Genomic DNA, 17,431 nt, shown 5'->3' with positions numbered 1-17,431 from the left:
AGTCGTGCTGTAGAACTGTTTGCAGGCTGTGTAAGTGTTCAGCTCATACAGTGACTATTCACGTAGACACTGATGTTTTTAATGGGGAAGGCACAGAGCACCGACAAGGAAAGAAATCAATAATGTACTTGATCTTTACGCTAGGAATGCAGTTGCTTTTCTCTTCTGTGTATGTAGCATCAGGAAATTCTGGTGAAGTGGTTATTCTATTTTGCTCTGAGTGTGTGGGGTTTGTTTTTCTGCTTCAAAATGAAGGCAGCACTTGCCTCATCAGTGGCTGGAACCATTGGATATCATCCTTGTCACTGACAAGCTGATAAATCTTGGACTGGGAACTCATTAATGAGAAACAATGCTTTAGATCAGGCTAGAGAATATTTTCTTGTGAAGAGGGTTTACAACCTACCTCACTCCACCCAGCGTTACTCTTAGATCTCTATTCATCTTGCTATACAATGCATATCTAACATAATGTATACAACACATTCATAATAATGTTTGCTGAAAGAACACATGTATTGTATGTTTTCCTGATTTAAAAAAAAAAAAAAAAAGGGGAGAGGGGTGCAAAAGGATCTCAGATCCAGAGAATTTGCAGTTTGTTTGGCATGAAGAACTTTGATTTTTGGCTACTTCATATAATCTGGTCTGTTCTTTTATGTCTTATGAGAGGTTGTTGAGATACAGATACAATTATTTAACTTGAGACTGTGAGAACTGGAAGGCAGAAAAACAAATACCGGAAAAGAGCGTTGGTTTTGCAAAATCTGGTTAGATACCATCATGATTTTGGGGGTGAGGAAAAACATGTATTTTATCTACATTTAATGTGCAAACTGATAGTAAGGAAACAAATAGAGTTTTAAAGTTTTGGAATATGAGAAAATAATGGACTGGTCATCTTAAGAAGAAAATTTCAATATGGGCATACCTACTATTCCATAAATACACAAACTTTCTTGACCTTCTTTCAAAATTATCCAGTTGGGTGCCTGTTCCTTTTCAGAATAATATGAAGACTTCACAGTTAAAATTAAGATTCATAAATGCAGCTTTTTACAGAAAATCTTCACTTGGCCATATTGGGACATCTGCCCTTATATCTTTCTGTCCAGAGAAATGTACTAAGCAGCTTGTACCAAAACCACAGGAACGGGAAAGATCTTGTATTCTCAGAATGACTTCATTAAAGTTGTAAGAAGCGTCTTTGCTCTTGCATTTTAGGCTCATTAAAATATTACGCAGTATGCATTTTTACTGTTGCAATTAATTTACCATCAGACAGAATACGGAACCAGGAGTGAAGTAGTATGTAAATTGGACTTGTTATATTCCTTTTCCTATTTTTCTTTTGGTATATGTGCATTTCATAATTTATATACTTGATGTCCCCCTGTTTGTTCTGTTGGTTTTAAAAGTAGAACTTGATAAAAATTATATCACACTTCCTTCTTCCCTTTTATTTCTATAAAATGCTGTATGTGTTTCAAGGAGGTAAGACCAAAGCATTTGACAAATAATTTTTATTCACTGTCTTTTTTTAGGAAATGTAGGGAAGTGCTGTTAATTTTCCTAATCATGTGGTAATTCAGGGTGGAAGGATGCACTGGAGGTCACAATGTGAAGCTGGCCTGCTGGTCCAGGCAAGGCCAACTTGGTAATTAGATTTGGTTTCTCAAGGCCTTGTCCAGCTGAGTTTTCAAAATCTCCAAGGTCACAGGGTGAACATCCATTTTTCTTAATCTACCAAGCAATCCAAACCTGAAACAGCTGAGTTGTTTCACAGTATAAATGCTAAGTTGCATCAGAGGTCCTGATTTGGCATATACAGGTTAAACAGGTCTGATCTTCTGTAATGGATGAAAATCACTTAACAAGGATGCTATTCAAAAGAATTTGGAGATCATTTACTTCAACTTAGTGTTATACATCCCCCGCCACAAAACCTTGCTGTGACAAAACTAAGATTTATAAGAATCATTCCCCCTCCCAGTTGCATGAAGTTCTGCAGAATCAGACTACCAGTGTTGTGGCAAGAGTCTATATTATAGATGAAACACCAAGATGATCCTAGAAGGCTGAGATTACTCTATAATATGAGAAATGCAGCAAAGTAAAGCAGTTCCTACCAAACTGAACTGCAGAAGAGCCCCTCTTGGTCCCCCTAAAAGACATAAGACTTGAGCTATTATTTCCCTACCATTGGTACGAAAAGGATGTTGTTCTCAGTTGGTCTGTGCAGCATTTTGCTTTCTGAATTGGAAGTAAAGTGCTAGTGCTCTTCCTCAATAAAGAATTAATGTGTTTTGTTAAGTGCAACATCACAAAATCAATTTATAATGCGTAATGGGAGAAGAAGAAAGGAAGAAGGCAAATACAGAAACAGTTTCTGTCTTCCTGATATATTTTTGAGCAGTATTTTGGATTTTATATTTATGTGGTTTATTGCAGTTTTAGACAGACTTGAAACATATACAGAGACCATATGTTTGAAAATGCGTTCGAATATGCATTTTAAAATATGCAGATTTGTCATTATCATAAACTGATTTCTGTTCCACATTAGGTCAGTTGTACATATTGGATTTTCTTCTTGTTTTGCAGTACTGTTTCACAAAAAAGAAACAAACTCATGGTATAGAAGTAGCCTTATGGAAGTTAGAAACCTCCTTGCTCTAAAGGTGGAGAAACCACAGGGCTGGGATACACCCAGTGTCATGTAGCAGAACTGCTGCAGGACAGGAATCGGGCTTACTTTTCTATTTGTTCCTGCAGAAGTTTTTGCAGCCCTGTGAGACTTGCCTGCCTTCTCTTTTTCAGCAAGTTCCTAATGCTCATAAGGACTGGGTGTGTGCTCTTGGCCTCATACCTGATGCTCCAGTTCTGCTCAGCGGCTGCAGAGGAGGCATCCTCAAGCTCTGGAATGTGGATCCCTTCACACCCATTGGGGAGATGAAGGGACACGACAGCCCTATAAATGCCATCTGCACCAACTCTAGCCAGATTTTCACAGCAGCAGAGTGAGTTATTCTCCAAGAATCTTTCTTTTCCATAACCCCCGCTAGAAATGTGTACGTCCAAATGCACTTAGAACATTTTCAGTTGTATAGTAGCAAGGATTGGGAGAACTGATCCAGTCCATGCCCCTCAAAGCTAATAATCTATCACAGCTGTCTCCAGAGTGGTGTGCATGCACCCAGGGGGTGCACAACATGATCCTGTGTGGTGCTGGGAGGAATTATTTGAATTCAGTAGTACTTGTATATAATTTATAAATAAATAAATACACATGGCAATGTGAGCTCAAAAAATTTTTAGTGGTAGGGGTGCATGATCAAAAAGGTTTGGATACCACTAACTTACAGGATGGCAGGGAGAATTTGGCAATACTGGGAACTTTATCAGCTTGTCTCTCAGTTGGACTGTCTCCTGTTAGGACTCATTCCTGACCTGTGTGGATTTTTCTAAAAGCCATGGTACATGGTTGTTTTTCGGTTGGTGGGTTGGTTTGTTTCTAAGTGTTGACATATAGCAGAAGCTTTGCAAGCCATCCTGCTGTACTTTAAAACCCTTGATTTGAATATTTGTTTCCTCAGTAAAAGTGAGCAAATTGAGGACCTGAAACCTCAGGGAACTTGACCAAGAAAGAGCCAATTGTGGAAGCTTCTGGCCTTCTGAATTAAAAGCAGGTCTTTCAGAACCGTAACAGGATTTTGAAGTTCCCAAGTTGTCATTTTTGGTGGTCAATTTTTATGTTTAAGCACTAATAGGGGTAGAGATGTCAAAGCTTATGTCTCTGTTTGCCTAAAGATTATTAATAATTTTAGAACATACATGCATCTGAAATTTATTTTATTTTTACCATTAAAAAAATTTACATCCTTTTGGCACTTGTAACAGTGTGTTTAAGGCTTATAAAACTTGGACTATTTCTAGCAATTTACAGTGAAATGAAGGAGCAAGTCAGAAAACACTTAAAACTGTCACAAAGTCTGCCCTGCCTGCTGGCTTCTTTTGTGGGTTGCTAGTCACTCAGTTTTTATGAGAAGTTCATAACTTCCCTTTCACAGAATAAATTGCTATTTGTTTTACTTTAATTATGATAGTAGAGCTTTGTAACACATTCCACGTGATATTTTACTTACACATACTTTAAAATTGTGTAAGTAGTGATTGTTTTCAAAAGTACAGAATTACAGATTGCCTCTCCTGGGCTGCTAAACACCAGCTCACAGGTTTCTGCTTTCCAGCACCTCAGAAAGGGGTTTGGGTTTGTTGACAGGAATTAGTCCTGTCCTGTTGAGTCTGTCTCCCTGATTCTGTAGCACAGTGGCTGTTTGCCTGTGGTCTGCTGTGTTGCAAATAGCTACATGATAGAAGCTTTTCCCTGATGTCAGTCTACCTGAACCTATTACCATTGCCTGTGTTTTAGAAAATTAGATAATAGGAGAGTAGGGTTTTACTTTCCTTAGACGTATAATCTTTATACTTTCCTAGATGGTTAAAGGTAATAGCCAATGCTGTGATAAGGTTAGGGAATCTTAAATGTTGTACATCTTAGATTATAAAGTCTCCTGGAAGTGGAGTAACCCTTGCATATCCATTAAAGAAATGTTATTTTGCCAACAGTATCTTTCTGAATAAGGCACCTGAGCTTTTAAGGAAGCTTCCCCCTGCCCCCCCTCCCCAGTCTCTCTCTCCTTCCCCAGTTTAATTAACTGGCACTAATACTGCTTTGTTTTGGTTTTCAGTGACCGAACTGTGAGGATCTGGAAAGCTCGAAATATAATAGACGGACAGATTTCAGATACAGGAGATGCAAGTGAAGATCTTGCCAGTAATTGAAATTATGGGTATAAATGAATATATTGATCAATTTGAGGTGCACTCTATGCAGTTTGCTGCATGTTTATTAGGTAAACACTGATGATTGGAACAAACTGACAATGTGTGAACTCTTCTACTAGACCTGCTGTCCTTAAAATATGTACTGTATTTAATAACCTCTTGGTAACACGCTCCTGTCTCAACAGTCACATATGTATCTCTATATATTATGGCTGAATTTGCGTGCGTATGTAATACTTGCAGTTTAAATTAACTGGAATTCTAATGACCATCTCAAAATTATAACTTGGAATATATAACAAAAGTGCTCTGCTGTATTTCACAAGTATGATCAGCTGGTTTGCATTTTAGGGTAGCAGGGGAAGGATGGCATCCCAGTAATCAGCCTTTGATTATGAGAGGCAGTTTCAAGATTCTAAAGGTCACTTACACTGTTGTTATGAAAGTGGAGTGAATAATAGATGGGAAGAAGCTGTTAATGATACATCTCTCTGACATGGCTGTATCATGCTAACAGCAAATGCCATATGATTTGTGTAATGTTAGCATATAATCTGTGTTGACCAAAGTTGTGCAGCTGTGTATCTCTATGCTCAGGACTAGAACTCAAATACTCACAAATTGGTATGTTTTATTTGTGTTTTGCCTATGTTCTGCAATGACTAGGTGTTCTTAAGGTCATGACAAATATATCTTAATCTATTTTTCTTATGGATTTGTTTCTATCATCTCACATTTTCTTTTTTTAAAGCAAATTGTCTTTCCTTTTTATCTAATTTTATATGCTGCTAAATGTATTTTAAATACACTGTTTTGCAAACCTTGGCAGTTACTTTGAGAACTGAACCACGTGTATTGGAAAAAGCTATGTAAATAGATGGTTGTATAAAGAAAATATCTTATCTTGTGCCTGTATGACTCTTAAAGCTCTTGGAGCGTAGATATTGAGGGAGGATGTATAATTTACCCAACTGCTCTGAATATTAATTTGTAAATTCTGCAAATTTTGAAGTTTTATGTAGATTCAGATACAGTGTTTGGATATTGAGGTTTTTGGTTGTTTTGTTTTTATTTTTCAGAAAATACCAGTCTGTAAATTATAGCTTGTGTAGGTAACACTTAAATAAAGATGTGAATGTGAACTACTTTTTTGCCTTTTTCATCATACTTCCTTATAAAAAATTCATTTCCCCTGCAAAGGTCTTGAATGTAAAAAGCACAATTTTACACAATGCAATGGAGTAGCTTGCTGAGCTATAGCCCATAGGTTGTTCTGGTATCCCACATCTGTGTTCTCATTGGCCATTATTTGTATTTTACTAGTACTTAGGAGCTCTAGTGGGGTTCCCTCACACTAAGTAATGTACAGACTAAAAATGAAGCTGCTGGTTCCTGTTCCTATGAGATGACACTTCTTACCTTACTATATATGGTCTGTCAGATAAAGAAAAGTTTTATTGACTTTTACTGATCTTGGAAGAATTATTTCTTTGCTCTGCCTGAAAGGAGATGAAAGTACTGCTTGTTATTTGAGGTTACCAATGTATTCTAAGTTTTGGCAGAAATGGGTAATGAATTATATATACTGTTAAGAAACAATGCATAAGTTAGTTAAAATAAACAGCAGCAATACTAGTTAGTGGTATTTTGCTTTTGGCCACTCAGAGGGTGTGCACACAAACCATTTGGGTCTATATTACAGCTTGTAGCAGAAGTCCCAGTGAAGAGTGGATTTACACACAAGACTCATGTGGGAGTCATTTTTGTGCCTGGTGGAGGGTCCCTGTTCTCCTTGGCCCAGTGGGTAAAACACACCCATTGTGTTGTGCCAAGCTACACAAATGACTGCAACAGTGTGGTGACCCCCGGTTTTGGGGCTGCCATCAGGAAACTCTGGGTAGTTGTGGGCTTTTTTAGTGTGTGTCTGAGATTCATATGAATATTGTACTTTCCAACTAAACCAGGTCTTACCATAGAAAACAGGTTTACTCTGAAAACTCTTGCCATCAAGTAATTGGAAGAAAAATGTCCTTTTGTAAAGGCCACAGTATCAAGTGTCTTGTTTTAATGGAGAATTCTTTGACTGTTTTTCTCCAAACATAATTTTTGCTGTTAAACCCACATATATGACAAAAGATAATATGAAATCAGAAAAAGGTAAGCACTAGACTCTGATTGTCTGAAGATGTTTGTTTTAAAAAAAAAAAAAAAGAAGGTGGTCTCTGAAAAATTAATGATCTAAGAAGTCATGGGAAAATCATGTTCTCTCTCGAAGTTGGAATTCAGAAGCTGAGCAAGATTTGTTGACAAATTACCGACTACATCTCATCTTATCTGCTTAGACACATTCTTAAATACAGGTAAGGTCATGTTCTTAAATACAGGCAAGGTCATATGTTACAATTAATCATATGAAAGATACAAATGTTGAGAAAATATTTGCAGTGTTTCTTCTGATTGTGTATGGGAAACAGTGCTTGCTGTGCCCCTGCCTTGTATAAAAGGCTCCAGGCGGCCTGCAGAAGTCCTCCTTCGACCATAGCAAGGATGAGGAGCCTGTGTTTCTTGGCCATTGTGCTCACAGGTAAATATACGGCACTTGTATTTTGTCATAGGCTTCAAAAGCAAAATATACGTGTGGTAGCAGCAAAAGACCATTAGAGGAGGTGATCGTGTTCCGTGTAAAAGGAGAGGACTGTCATGGCACTGACTCCACCTGAGGTGACTGTGGGAGGACAATAGAGCTGGCTTGTTTAGAAACATACCCCAGTCCTACAGTGTATTCAGCTCTTGGGCACCAGCACAGGCACACAGGGCTCAGAGGGATCATTCAGCTCCTGAAAGTGCCTTTGAAACATATGGATGAACCCAAAATGTAAAGACTAATGCTATTAAATTAAAAACCATGTGGTAATACTTTAATTCCTTCCTTATACCTTAATTTTAATTTTAATTTTGCAAAATTGAAGTCAAGGTTTTAAAAAATCAATGAGGAATGTTTCTCTTGTATATCTTTTCAACTACCTTGCTTTAGCTTCTGTTCCCATGGAAATTATCATGGAAAAGCAGCAAGTAGCCATAGCTGTTTCTATATATTCAACTGCTTGTTTGGATTTAATCTCCTATGTACGTTTACAGGCATGGGCCATAAATACAGTGAAAATGATGCAGAGATTTTTTTAATTATTTTAAAAAGTAGGGAAAGAAAATTACGTCTTCCCAGTTGCTACTATCATATTTGTACTACAATAGAAGTAAATCCAGGAACAAGGGATGAATGAGATTGCAGCCTTGTTCAGCTGCTTATACCTGCAAGTGTTTGTTTTTAAAATTTGCTGGAAAATGTAAACTTTGCATTAATGAGAGAAAAAAAGCTTAAAGAAACTTTCTAGCTTCTGCTGGGGCGATATTTCTTCCCTTGAACTAGCTTTTGCATTCAAAATATCCTTCATAAGAAGTATTTTGAAAGTATTTTACAATACAAATGAGTTCATAAAAGTCTCCCACAAACCTATGCTATGTAAAATGATGCCAGGTTAATAATCTGCTATAGTATGTTCAGTCATACTCTTTGATTTCAGCAATGAAAATGCTGATGCTGCGTTTGACTCGCACTGGAAAACACCCCCCAAAGTGAAATGAAATGTGATGGGTTTAGTTTATTTTGCGCCCCAAGAAGAAGTAATTTAGGGATTGCAGAACGATGCTCATAGTCCTATTATGCGTTAGGTGAAAAAGAGGATCAGAATTTAGAGCTTTCCTATGTGACAGATCACGAGGGGTGAATTCTGGGCAGAGAGCAGTCAGCCTGTGGGGGACATCACTCTTTGCCCCAGAAAACAGAGGTGGAAGCCAGTCCTGCCTGCCAAGCAGCTGGTAAAGATTTTCAACCAGATAATTCCTGTTAATTCCTGCCTCTAGAAAATGATACGAGGTGCTGTGGCAGTGAGTAGTGAGCTCTGCTGAGCATCCTGGGAGCATCAGACCTGTGTGTCAGATGTTCCTGTATAGAAGGGGGGATGAGAGTTTTCTCAAAAGAAAAATGTAGATGGCACTCAGGTCCTGCTTTTCAGCATTCTCATTCCCCACTTGGAAATCAACTCTGGCATTGCAGCGTGATGGCATTCTCTAGTGAATCTACTGTTTTATTCTGTAAATTTTCCCAGTATATATAATTATTGCTTGTGCACATCTGCTTATAAAGTTCATTCTATGGAGAAGCCCAGACTGCATCAGTAATCACGTTTTAGGCTTTCAAGCACACAACAGTCTACATGAAAAAAAAAAATTAAAGCAGAGGTATTAGTCATTTTATAGAAAAGAGCAATTATCGTTCAAGTAGATTTAATCTTTGAATATTGCCGTAATGACTAAAATGACATAAATTAGCTTCAAAATAAGAATGCTGCCTGAAGTATGCCTGCTCTCTCTGAGAATATGTACTAACAGCAGTTTGTCAGCCTGGCAGAGAGCTGGTCTTGTGGTCCCCCTGCTCTTGAGCGGTTCACAACATGCAGAGGAACTACAGGGCTTGACCTTCAACTGTAAAAAATATTTAGCACCTTAGTAAGGTTTTTTTTCAGGATGATTCTGCGAGTGACTAATATGTACCTTTTTTTTTACTGCTGGCATCTCCCCTTTACTTGTAGCCCTAATGAATTAACACAAACTACTAATGCTGCATATGTATCATAGTCGTACAATATAGAAAAGAAACCCAATGCAAACATATATATAATCAGTATTTTCCTATTTATATCATACAAGTGCGTGCTGATATCACATATTTGTATCTCTAAAGATGGATAACCTCTGTGCATAACACAAGAATAAATATACAGAAAATGTAACATTTTAATGTCGATAGCAGTCCTTATCAGAGCATCCCTCCTGTTCAGCCAGCCTGCTGTGTTGCTCTCACGCCTTACCAGCAGCTTCTATTATTTATTTAACTTTCCATGACTTTTTCAAGCAAGTCCTGCTTTAGCTGAGTGCAAGAAGCTTTGAGAGCTGAATAATACAGGCCCACTGCCTAAGCTTGTAAAAGAATGTGGCTGTTGCTCTTGCTCTGTCACGAGCAGGCTGCTCTGCTGTCATCTTAGTCTGAGGGACCGTGGTGTTGGCCCTAAAACGGGGAAAAAAGCACATTAAAAAAAACCCCAAAACAACAATGACAAAAAAACCCTAAAGAAGTTTGTATTTTTGTGAGGGTTTTTTTTTTTAACGTGGTTCTCTGCTGCTCTGACTGCTTTTCCCTGTGTCCAGCCCTAGGCGGGTGTCTTGGCTCCAGCCAGGATGCGCAGTGCCCTGGGGCTGTTGCAGTGAAGCAGCGCATCGACTGCCACCCCCAGCCGGGCGCGTCCCAGGAGGCCTGCGAGGCGCGAGGCTGCACCTGGTGTAGCACCGATGTGCCCAACGCTCCCTGGTGCTTCTTCCCTGAGGACAGTCCCTACGGCTACTCCCGCTCTGGGAACGTTGAGAAGACAGACAAAGGCTGGAGGTGAGTGTGTGCGGCTCCTTGGGTGCTGCTCGCTGGCCCTGCCCCATAACCACTGCTGCCGCCCTGGGGGCTCTCGCTGAAGATTCCTCCGGGATGCTCTGATACTCATGCTCCGCTTGTGACAAGGAGGGCAATGGGCACGTTTCCCTGTGCAAATGCCATGGAACTGGGACTCTGTGCTCTCACCACACTGCTGGTGAGGAAGTCAGGCAGGGGCACAGGCTGGTCCCTTCCCACCCTGGGAGCTGTGTCCCAGAAGACTCTGAGGTATCCTTGCTTTGGTGGCACCTGTTTTATCCATTAACATCAGGGAGAGCCTAGGCTGACCTCAGGGATACCTTCTCTTGACAATGAAATAATGACTTATTTTGAAAGAGCTGACAGAGTAGCTGCGTTGTTCCCCCAGCCCTCCCCAGGGTGGTCTCAGCCAGTGATCAATGTTTCCACTGCAGGGTCACACTGAGCAAACGCCAGTCCTTGTCGCTCTTTGGAAATGACGTTTCCCCGATCGTGTTGGAAGTGGAGTTCCAGACAAAGGACAGACTCCGGTTCAGGGTGAGCATTTGAGGGGTTGGAATAATTTAACCAAAGCAGTGCACGCTGAGTAGTGAGTTAACCTGCTCCCTCTTCACCTCACCTTTCTTTAGCTCTACGACCCCAACAAGCAGAGGTTTGAAGTCCCACTCAAGATTGATGGTCCTGGGGTTACCCCCGAGGAAGCCAACTATGAGGTGGAATTCTCAGAGGACTCCACACACTTCACAGTCAAGAGGAAAAGCACTGGCACCGTGCTGTGAGTACTAGATGTGATTCATATTGCTTTTTGTAGAAATTAGGTGTCATGGGGCAAGCACTGTTTCCTCACATGCTAGTGCTTGGGTCTGTGAGATAAGGGAGTCAGAAGCAAACTGGATGTGATATAAATGCAGATTTATGCCTTGTCCCTGAAGGACATTAATTATTAATAGTAGTATGTACCTGGGTAACAATCATCTACATATGTGTATAAAAGGATATTCAGCAAGTCAAATAACTTTTAAGGCTACAATATCATGGCTTGAGAAGTTGGTAGACTCAGCTTATCAAAGCACTGAATTATGAATTCTGAAATTTGAGCTGTCAGGAATTGAGCACCAAATCTCCTGACTCTCTCCAATAGGCAGGTCTAGGTGACTAAAGCTCAAAGCCACAGAGGCCATAACTTCCACCATTGTCAGTGAATGGCATTGTCCCTCTGCAAAAACACCATTTGTATTCTCAAGCTGGTACTTTAACATCAGCAAAAGCTCCCCTCACTAACAAATGTCAGCAGGTGTCATAATATCCCCTTCCATCAACACATCTCTAGTGTGTAATGCTACTTAGGAAGAGAGTCCCAAGCAAGGTGCACTCCTGCCAGCTGCTTTTGGGAATGGTACAACGAGCAATGGTAAGGATGGCTCAACATGAGTGATGCAGATAAGACAATACAGCCTCTAGAATGGTCTGCAGATGTAACCACTATGCTGGGTTTTTAATGAGCTGACCATCCTTTTAAGCTACAGTCTCATGGCATGTCCTTATACATATCATAGTTAATTCTGTAAAGTGTCTTTTTGCAGGCTATTGTAAATGAATGTATTATGCATTACTCCAATAACAAAAATAATTTAATTTCTTATTAGACTTAACAACTCTGTGTAAACAGTGGATGAATGTTAAAGGCCCAGTTTTCTTCTCCTAATAAGAGGTTTCTGTAAAGGCTTATTAATTGGAATGCTGATGTAAGAAGTGAATGCATAATGAGACACGTGAGTGGCCTCATTCACATTCAGCCCTCCTCAGTCAAACCCCAACAGTTTAGGCTCAGTTAGTCAGCTCATCCTCAAACTCGAGACATCCCAGCTAAGGGAAGAGGCCTGCCACGGAGTAGATGCAGGGCCGGATCCACTGAGCCACCAAAGGTCCAACTCCAGCGAGAGGAGCACAAGTCAGTCCCCACTGAGCAGGTTTCCAGGAGTGCACATTCACTGGCCTGCCATGGACCCAGGGAAGCCTCTTCCATAGCCCTGGCAATGGGGCACCCCATGTCCCCCAGAGCCAGTGCCCAGCAGTGGCACAGGTGTGGGGTGCAGCAGTGCTGTGCTGCAGAGCCCAGGGAGGCAGAGGGCAGCCTTGGTTAACAGCTTCTGTGCAGCACTTGGCAGCAATACTCTGCTCTCAGACATCCCCATGGGAAATCATACACTGCCTCCAGGCAGGTAGAAGAGTGCTTCTGAAAGCCAGATGACCCCCAGAAGAGGAAATTGCGGGTGAATATAATGCACAGTTAATGGACTTTATCCTGCAAACAATGGCAGAGCTGCTACCAAAAGATTCTCTTCAGGAGAGGCACGGGATTTTGCATAAAGGAAAGGAAATTATATGTTGCTGAGAATTTTTGTTTCATGTGAAATGGCACAGCAAATACTATAGACTGAAGGATCCTGTTAGGGAACCATTCCCCTTGCAGCTGAATCATATTTAGAGTTATATTCCCTGTCTGAGCAAAAATGCTTTCTTTCCTTTCATTTGCTTGCCTGTGCATCCTGTCAGAGTGAGGGAATGCAAGTGCTCAGGGATAGCTCCACAGCTTGTCTTAGAGGGATTTGCAACCTCCTTAGCCACCAGAGGTGCTGTGCAGATGGAAACCTTTCAAAACAGGTTATATATGCTGGCCTAAAAGTCATGGCTGGCTGCATTTGCGCCACTGTGGAGGATGAACCCTCAGCAAGAAGTGTTACAGGAGCGTCCCTATCAGTGGCTGCATTTGGCTGGCAGGGTCCAGGGGAGCACTGGTGGCATCTGGCATGTTAAGTACATTTTCATGTTAGTTCAACCTGCCCAAAGGCAGGTTTGTATGCTAAAACCCAAGTCTTTTCCTGTGGGCTCCCTCCAGAGTTGGTGCTGCAGGGTACCCAGCCTGCCTGGGCCAGCCACCAAGATGCACAGCTGGAGGTCTCTATGGCCACACCAGGTTAGGACAAGTGTCCCTGAGAAACAGCCCTAACACCTGGAGGGACTTCAGCCTCCTATTTTAAGATGTGAAGGGCCATGGCCTTGCTGTCTCAATGAACAGCTGAATCCATCATATGCACACAAATACTGCTCAGAACAGTTGATGTGGGCAAATCAAGCCTCATCAACAGGTGCTGCAGATGTGGGTGGATAATGACTTGTGTCTGCACCAGATCAGGTAGGAGTGCTCTGCTGGACCTTTTAACGTCTCTGAGGAACTCTTTCTCATCATAAAACAATCCTAGATCCTCAGATATCTGGTTTTCATGATGCTTCTTATCCCTTGCTAGCAGCTTCACACTGTTGGATGATGCACCCCCCAGAAAAGCCTAAATTCCCTCATGATCCCCAGTGTGCTCTGGCCCATATGACAGTCCACCTGGAGATGGAGCAGTCTGTCCCAGGTAGAAATATGGTATGGGTTTGGGCTGTGCTTTCAAAGTGCACACCTGTATTTCCCTACTCCCCTTTCCATGGTGCAGTCTGTCCTGCCATCCCTGTCTCTGTGGCGAAGGATTTGAAGAGCTGGGGTAGCTGATGGCAGGCTCCTGTCCGTCGGCTTGACAGAAAACCCCATCTCTGCCCTGCTACTCTTGTGCGCAAAGCCACCCCTTGTGAGGAATGATTTAATTCCACCCTGGAAATGCTAAAGGGGAAAGGCAGAGAAGGCTTTGTGGTACTCCTGAATGTGCTTTATTTGCTGCACACGAGGAGACTTCGCCGTAGCTGAGCTACCCAAGGAGCGCAGGACAAACTCAGAGCTCCTTGTAATCACAGTAACAGGAGAGAGGAATAAATTATGTGAGGGGACAGACATTAACAGCTGATTGCAAATCTCATGCAGAGCCAGGAGCAAGAATAAATGGCCAAGTCCTGCTACATTTTCAGCTTGCTCCAAGATAATCAAGTGATAGCCATTGCTTCACCTGCATGGGGCAAAATTTAGACAGGATCATGTAGGGAGATGATCCAGGCACTGCTAGGGGCTTCCAGGACCAGGACCTCTTGGGCTGTCTCCCCTTCTGTTCCCAGTAATGCCTCCTTACCTTTTTCCTTCTCTCCCACTGCTGTCTTGTTCTCTGTCCCATCCCACCCACCATCCCTACTCCTGCTCCTGCTCTTCTTCTTTACCCTCTCCAATGCTCCTGCTGTTTCATCTGTAGCCAGGGAACATCCTTTTCTGTGCCAGTAGCTCTCCAAAGCCGTGGGCCTGAAGAGATGTCATGTTCACGCATTCACTGGTGAGGTGCTAGGGGCAGGCAAAGCTCCCACTCCCATCCAGTGTCAGGTATTTCCTGTTTTTTCTTGGGAAAACCAGAAACCTGTATCCAATTAAGGTTCAGACCAATCACAGGACTGGGGACTGGGTCTCCTGTCCCAGAGGTGAGGCTCCCAAACTAACATCTTTGTGGGACAGCAGAGGCTGCCGGGAGCCCCTCCCCACTCCCAACATACTTGGAAAATAACTGCTTTGGCAAATTGGTGTGATCAATGGCAAAGTGCTTTGTCAAGAGATTGATTTAGTTTAGTAAATCCTTGCTCACAATATCCTAATTGATCTTGCAGCTCTAACAGGAAACTCTCCTATTGTCAGTCAGGTTTACTGTTTACAGTAGTAAAAACAGGAGAGAAAATACTGTGTTGTAGTAAGGCAGAGGGGAACTAAACAGCCTCTGTATTGTTTTGTGGCACATGCTCTCAGGTTAAATGCTATTCTCCTTCCTGCTCCTGCCACACTAACAACAGCAACCACTGGAGGAGGTATTATCAAGAGTGAGCATGAAGGCTTTGAGAAAGCATATGCTTCCTCAAGAACAGAGAGTGAAAGACTGGGAACTGTTTGCTCTGAGACAGTGATAAATAACAAATCATTCTGCAGTGTGTGATTACTCCGTGGGACTCGTTGCCCCAGGGCAGCACTGACATGGGAGGCTTAGCAGGATACATATTCATGCACAATAAAACATCATCTGTAGGGAAAGAAAGCAAAACAACCCAAACTATTTTTGACTCCATGTTTCACAACATCATTTAATTCTCTGAAAACAGCCAGAAACTTCTTCCATAAGCAGATGATTGCAAGACTGGCTCTGAGTGACATCTTATGCCTTCCTTTGTGGTATCAGGCCTGGGCCTTTGCTGGAGACAGGCTGTAGAGGGATGGACTACTGATTCGATTCTCCACTTTAATATCCTGATTTTTTCTTCATGATGTCATACAAATAATGGATGGCAGAACATTTTTTTCCAAACAAGATATGGACTACTTTCTCTCTATTAAGAGTTTGGAATACCTTATTTGCTATCACTTGGGAATATATGGCACAAATAACCAGAATCTAATCAAAATTTTCCCTAATTTCCAAAAAGGCTGCTGCAGAGTTCAACTGCCCTTGTTATTGATTGTGGTAGTAAGCATAGACACCACTTACCATGAAGACATTTTTACATAGGCAAGGCTATTAGAATGATTTATAAAGCTATTGTCTTAAACTGCAGTTTTGCTGAAAGCAATGGGAGCAAATTGTATGCATCATGGGTAGCTTGGGTTAGTTCCTAGTTTGTAAGAGCCAATATTTTAGTCATCTAATCATTAAGATTTATGTTACATAGGCAAGAAGTATTGTAGGGCTATCACTTATCCAAGTGTTTTTCAGAACAGAAATAAAGCATTATATATCCAGTCACTTATAGGACATCCTGATATTACAACAATGAATACAGAGCAGAACTGAGTCAATAGCTGGAAATATAGCCCACAGTTCCTTTTTTAAAAAATGTCATGTTTATGGAAAATCTCTTGGTTACTCATGCTGACTTTCTCCACCTATTTGATAAATCACCTTCAAAGTAAGATAAGCAAGTAAAAATTCATTCTTGGTGTTCCTTCTGCAGTCCAGTGGTGTCCCAAGAATCACAGCTAATAAGGAATACAGCTGTTGTGAAACAGTGTGTTATGGTTTAACCCCAGCTGGCAACTAAGCACCACGCAGCTGCTGGCTCACTGCCCCTCAAAAGATGGAGAGAATTGGAAGGGTAAAAGTGAGAAAACTCATGGGTTGAGATAAGAACACTTTAATAATGGAAAGAATATATAATAATGATAATAATAATAATGACAATAATGATAATGATGATTACAATAATAACCACCACCTATAATAATAATAATCAATTAAAAGGAAAATAACAGAGAGAAAAATAAAACCCAAGCAAGAAAAGTGATGCAAATGAAAACAATTGCTTACCACCAGCAGATTGATGCCCAGTCAGTCCCTGAGCAGCAGTCTGCCAGCCAACCTGGTTTTATTGCTCAGCACGAAGCCATATGGTCTGGAGTATCCCTGGGGTCAGCTGAGGTCAGCTGTCCCAGCTGTGTCCCCTCCCAGCCACTTGCACTCCCCCAGCCTACGCACTGGTGGGGCAGCATGAGGGGCAGCAAAGGCCTTGACTCTGCTAAGCACTGCTCAGAAATATCTAAAACATCTCTGAATTATCAACAGTTCCAGCACAAATCCAAAACACAGCCCCACACCAGCTGCTACGAAGAAAATTAACTCCTGCCAAAACCAGAATTTAGTGTCTTAGGTCTCCTAATTCTAGAAGTTTTGTAAGACCACTTTTAGAAGTGCCACCAGCTGCTTGCTGGCAGGTGGCAGGTGAGTCAGTGCTTTGAGCCATTGTACACATTGCTTTTATTGGTCTCAACAAACCTCAAGGGAGCACGGTTGTTCAAACAGGTAAATTCTCATGTTGTCCAGTTCATGTTACAAAGGACTGATGATTGCACTCCTGAAAACCATTTTGTACTCTACTGCCTTTTAGTCATGCCCCTGTAACACTGTGACAATGTCAGTCATGAACTTTAACATGAACAGGATGTTTTATCTATCTGCCTACCCACCTTCCTTTAATACTGCTTCCTCGGTCCTCTGCATTTATGTGTCATCCTGGTGGCCGATGGGTTGACTGCTGGGTATGAAACTAGTTCCCTTGCTGGCCAGAAATGTTAATTTTTACACAGACCTTTTCAATCTGAATCATTCT

At 41.4% G+C, this 17,431-nt stretch overlaps 2 protein-coding genes across 11 annotated transcripts in view; both read left to right on the top strand.

Annotated features, from left to right (window-relative positions):
* KIF21A (kinesin family member 21A) overlaps positions 1-5,994 on the top strand; it is an 88,066-nt gene extending 82,072 nt beyond the window's left edge. For all 10 annotated transcript variants that reach the window (XM_027890136.1, XM_027890141.1, XM_027890138.1 and 7 more), the window contains 2 exons: positions 2,821-3,020; positions 4,752-5,994. In XM_027890136.1, the coding sequence (XP_027745937.1) occupies positions 2,821-3,020; positions 4,752-4,845 (294 nt within the window). In that variant the 3' untranslated portion in view covers positions 4,846-5,994. The remainder of the gene's footprint in view (positions 1-2,820; positions 3,021-4,751) is intronic.
* Positions 5,995-7,353: 1,359 nt separating this feature from the next.
* LOC114060568 (sucrase-isomaltase, intestinal-like) overlaps positions 7,354-17,431 on the top strand; it is a 57,999-nt gene continuing 47,921 nt past the window's right edge. The window contains exons 1-4 of the mRNA XM_027890133.1: positions 7,354-7,432; positions 10,114-10,348; positions 10,801-10,903; positions 10,996-11,141. Coding sequence (XP_027745934.1) covers positions 7,396-7,432; positions 10,114-10,348; positions 10,801-10,903; positions 10,996-11,141 — 521 coding nt within the window. The 5' untranslated portion in view covers positions 7,354-7,395. The remainder of the gene's footprint in view (positions 7,433-10,113; positions 10,349-10,800; positions 10,904-10,995; positions 11,142-17,431) is intronic.

This window comes from Empidonax traillii, unplaced genomic scaffold (assembly GCF_003031625.1).
Source record: "Empidonax traillii isolate 1590-97213 ecotype Southwest subspecies unplaced genomic scaffold, ASM303162v1 scaffold277:size2070623, whole genome shotgun sequence".
Classification (NCBI taxonomy): Eukaryota; Metazoa; Chordata; class Aves; order Passeriformes; family Tyrannidae; genus Empidonax; species Empidonax traillii.
Note: the sequence above shows the minus strand (reverse complement) of the source record. Positions and strands in the feature narration are given on the sequence as shown.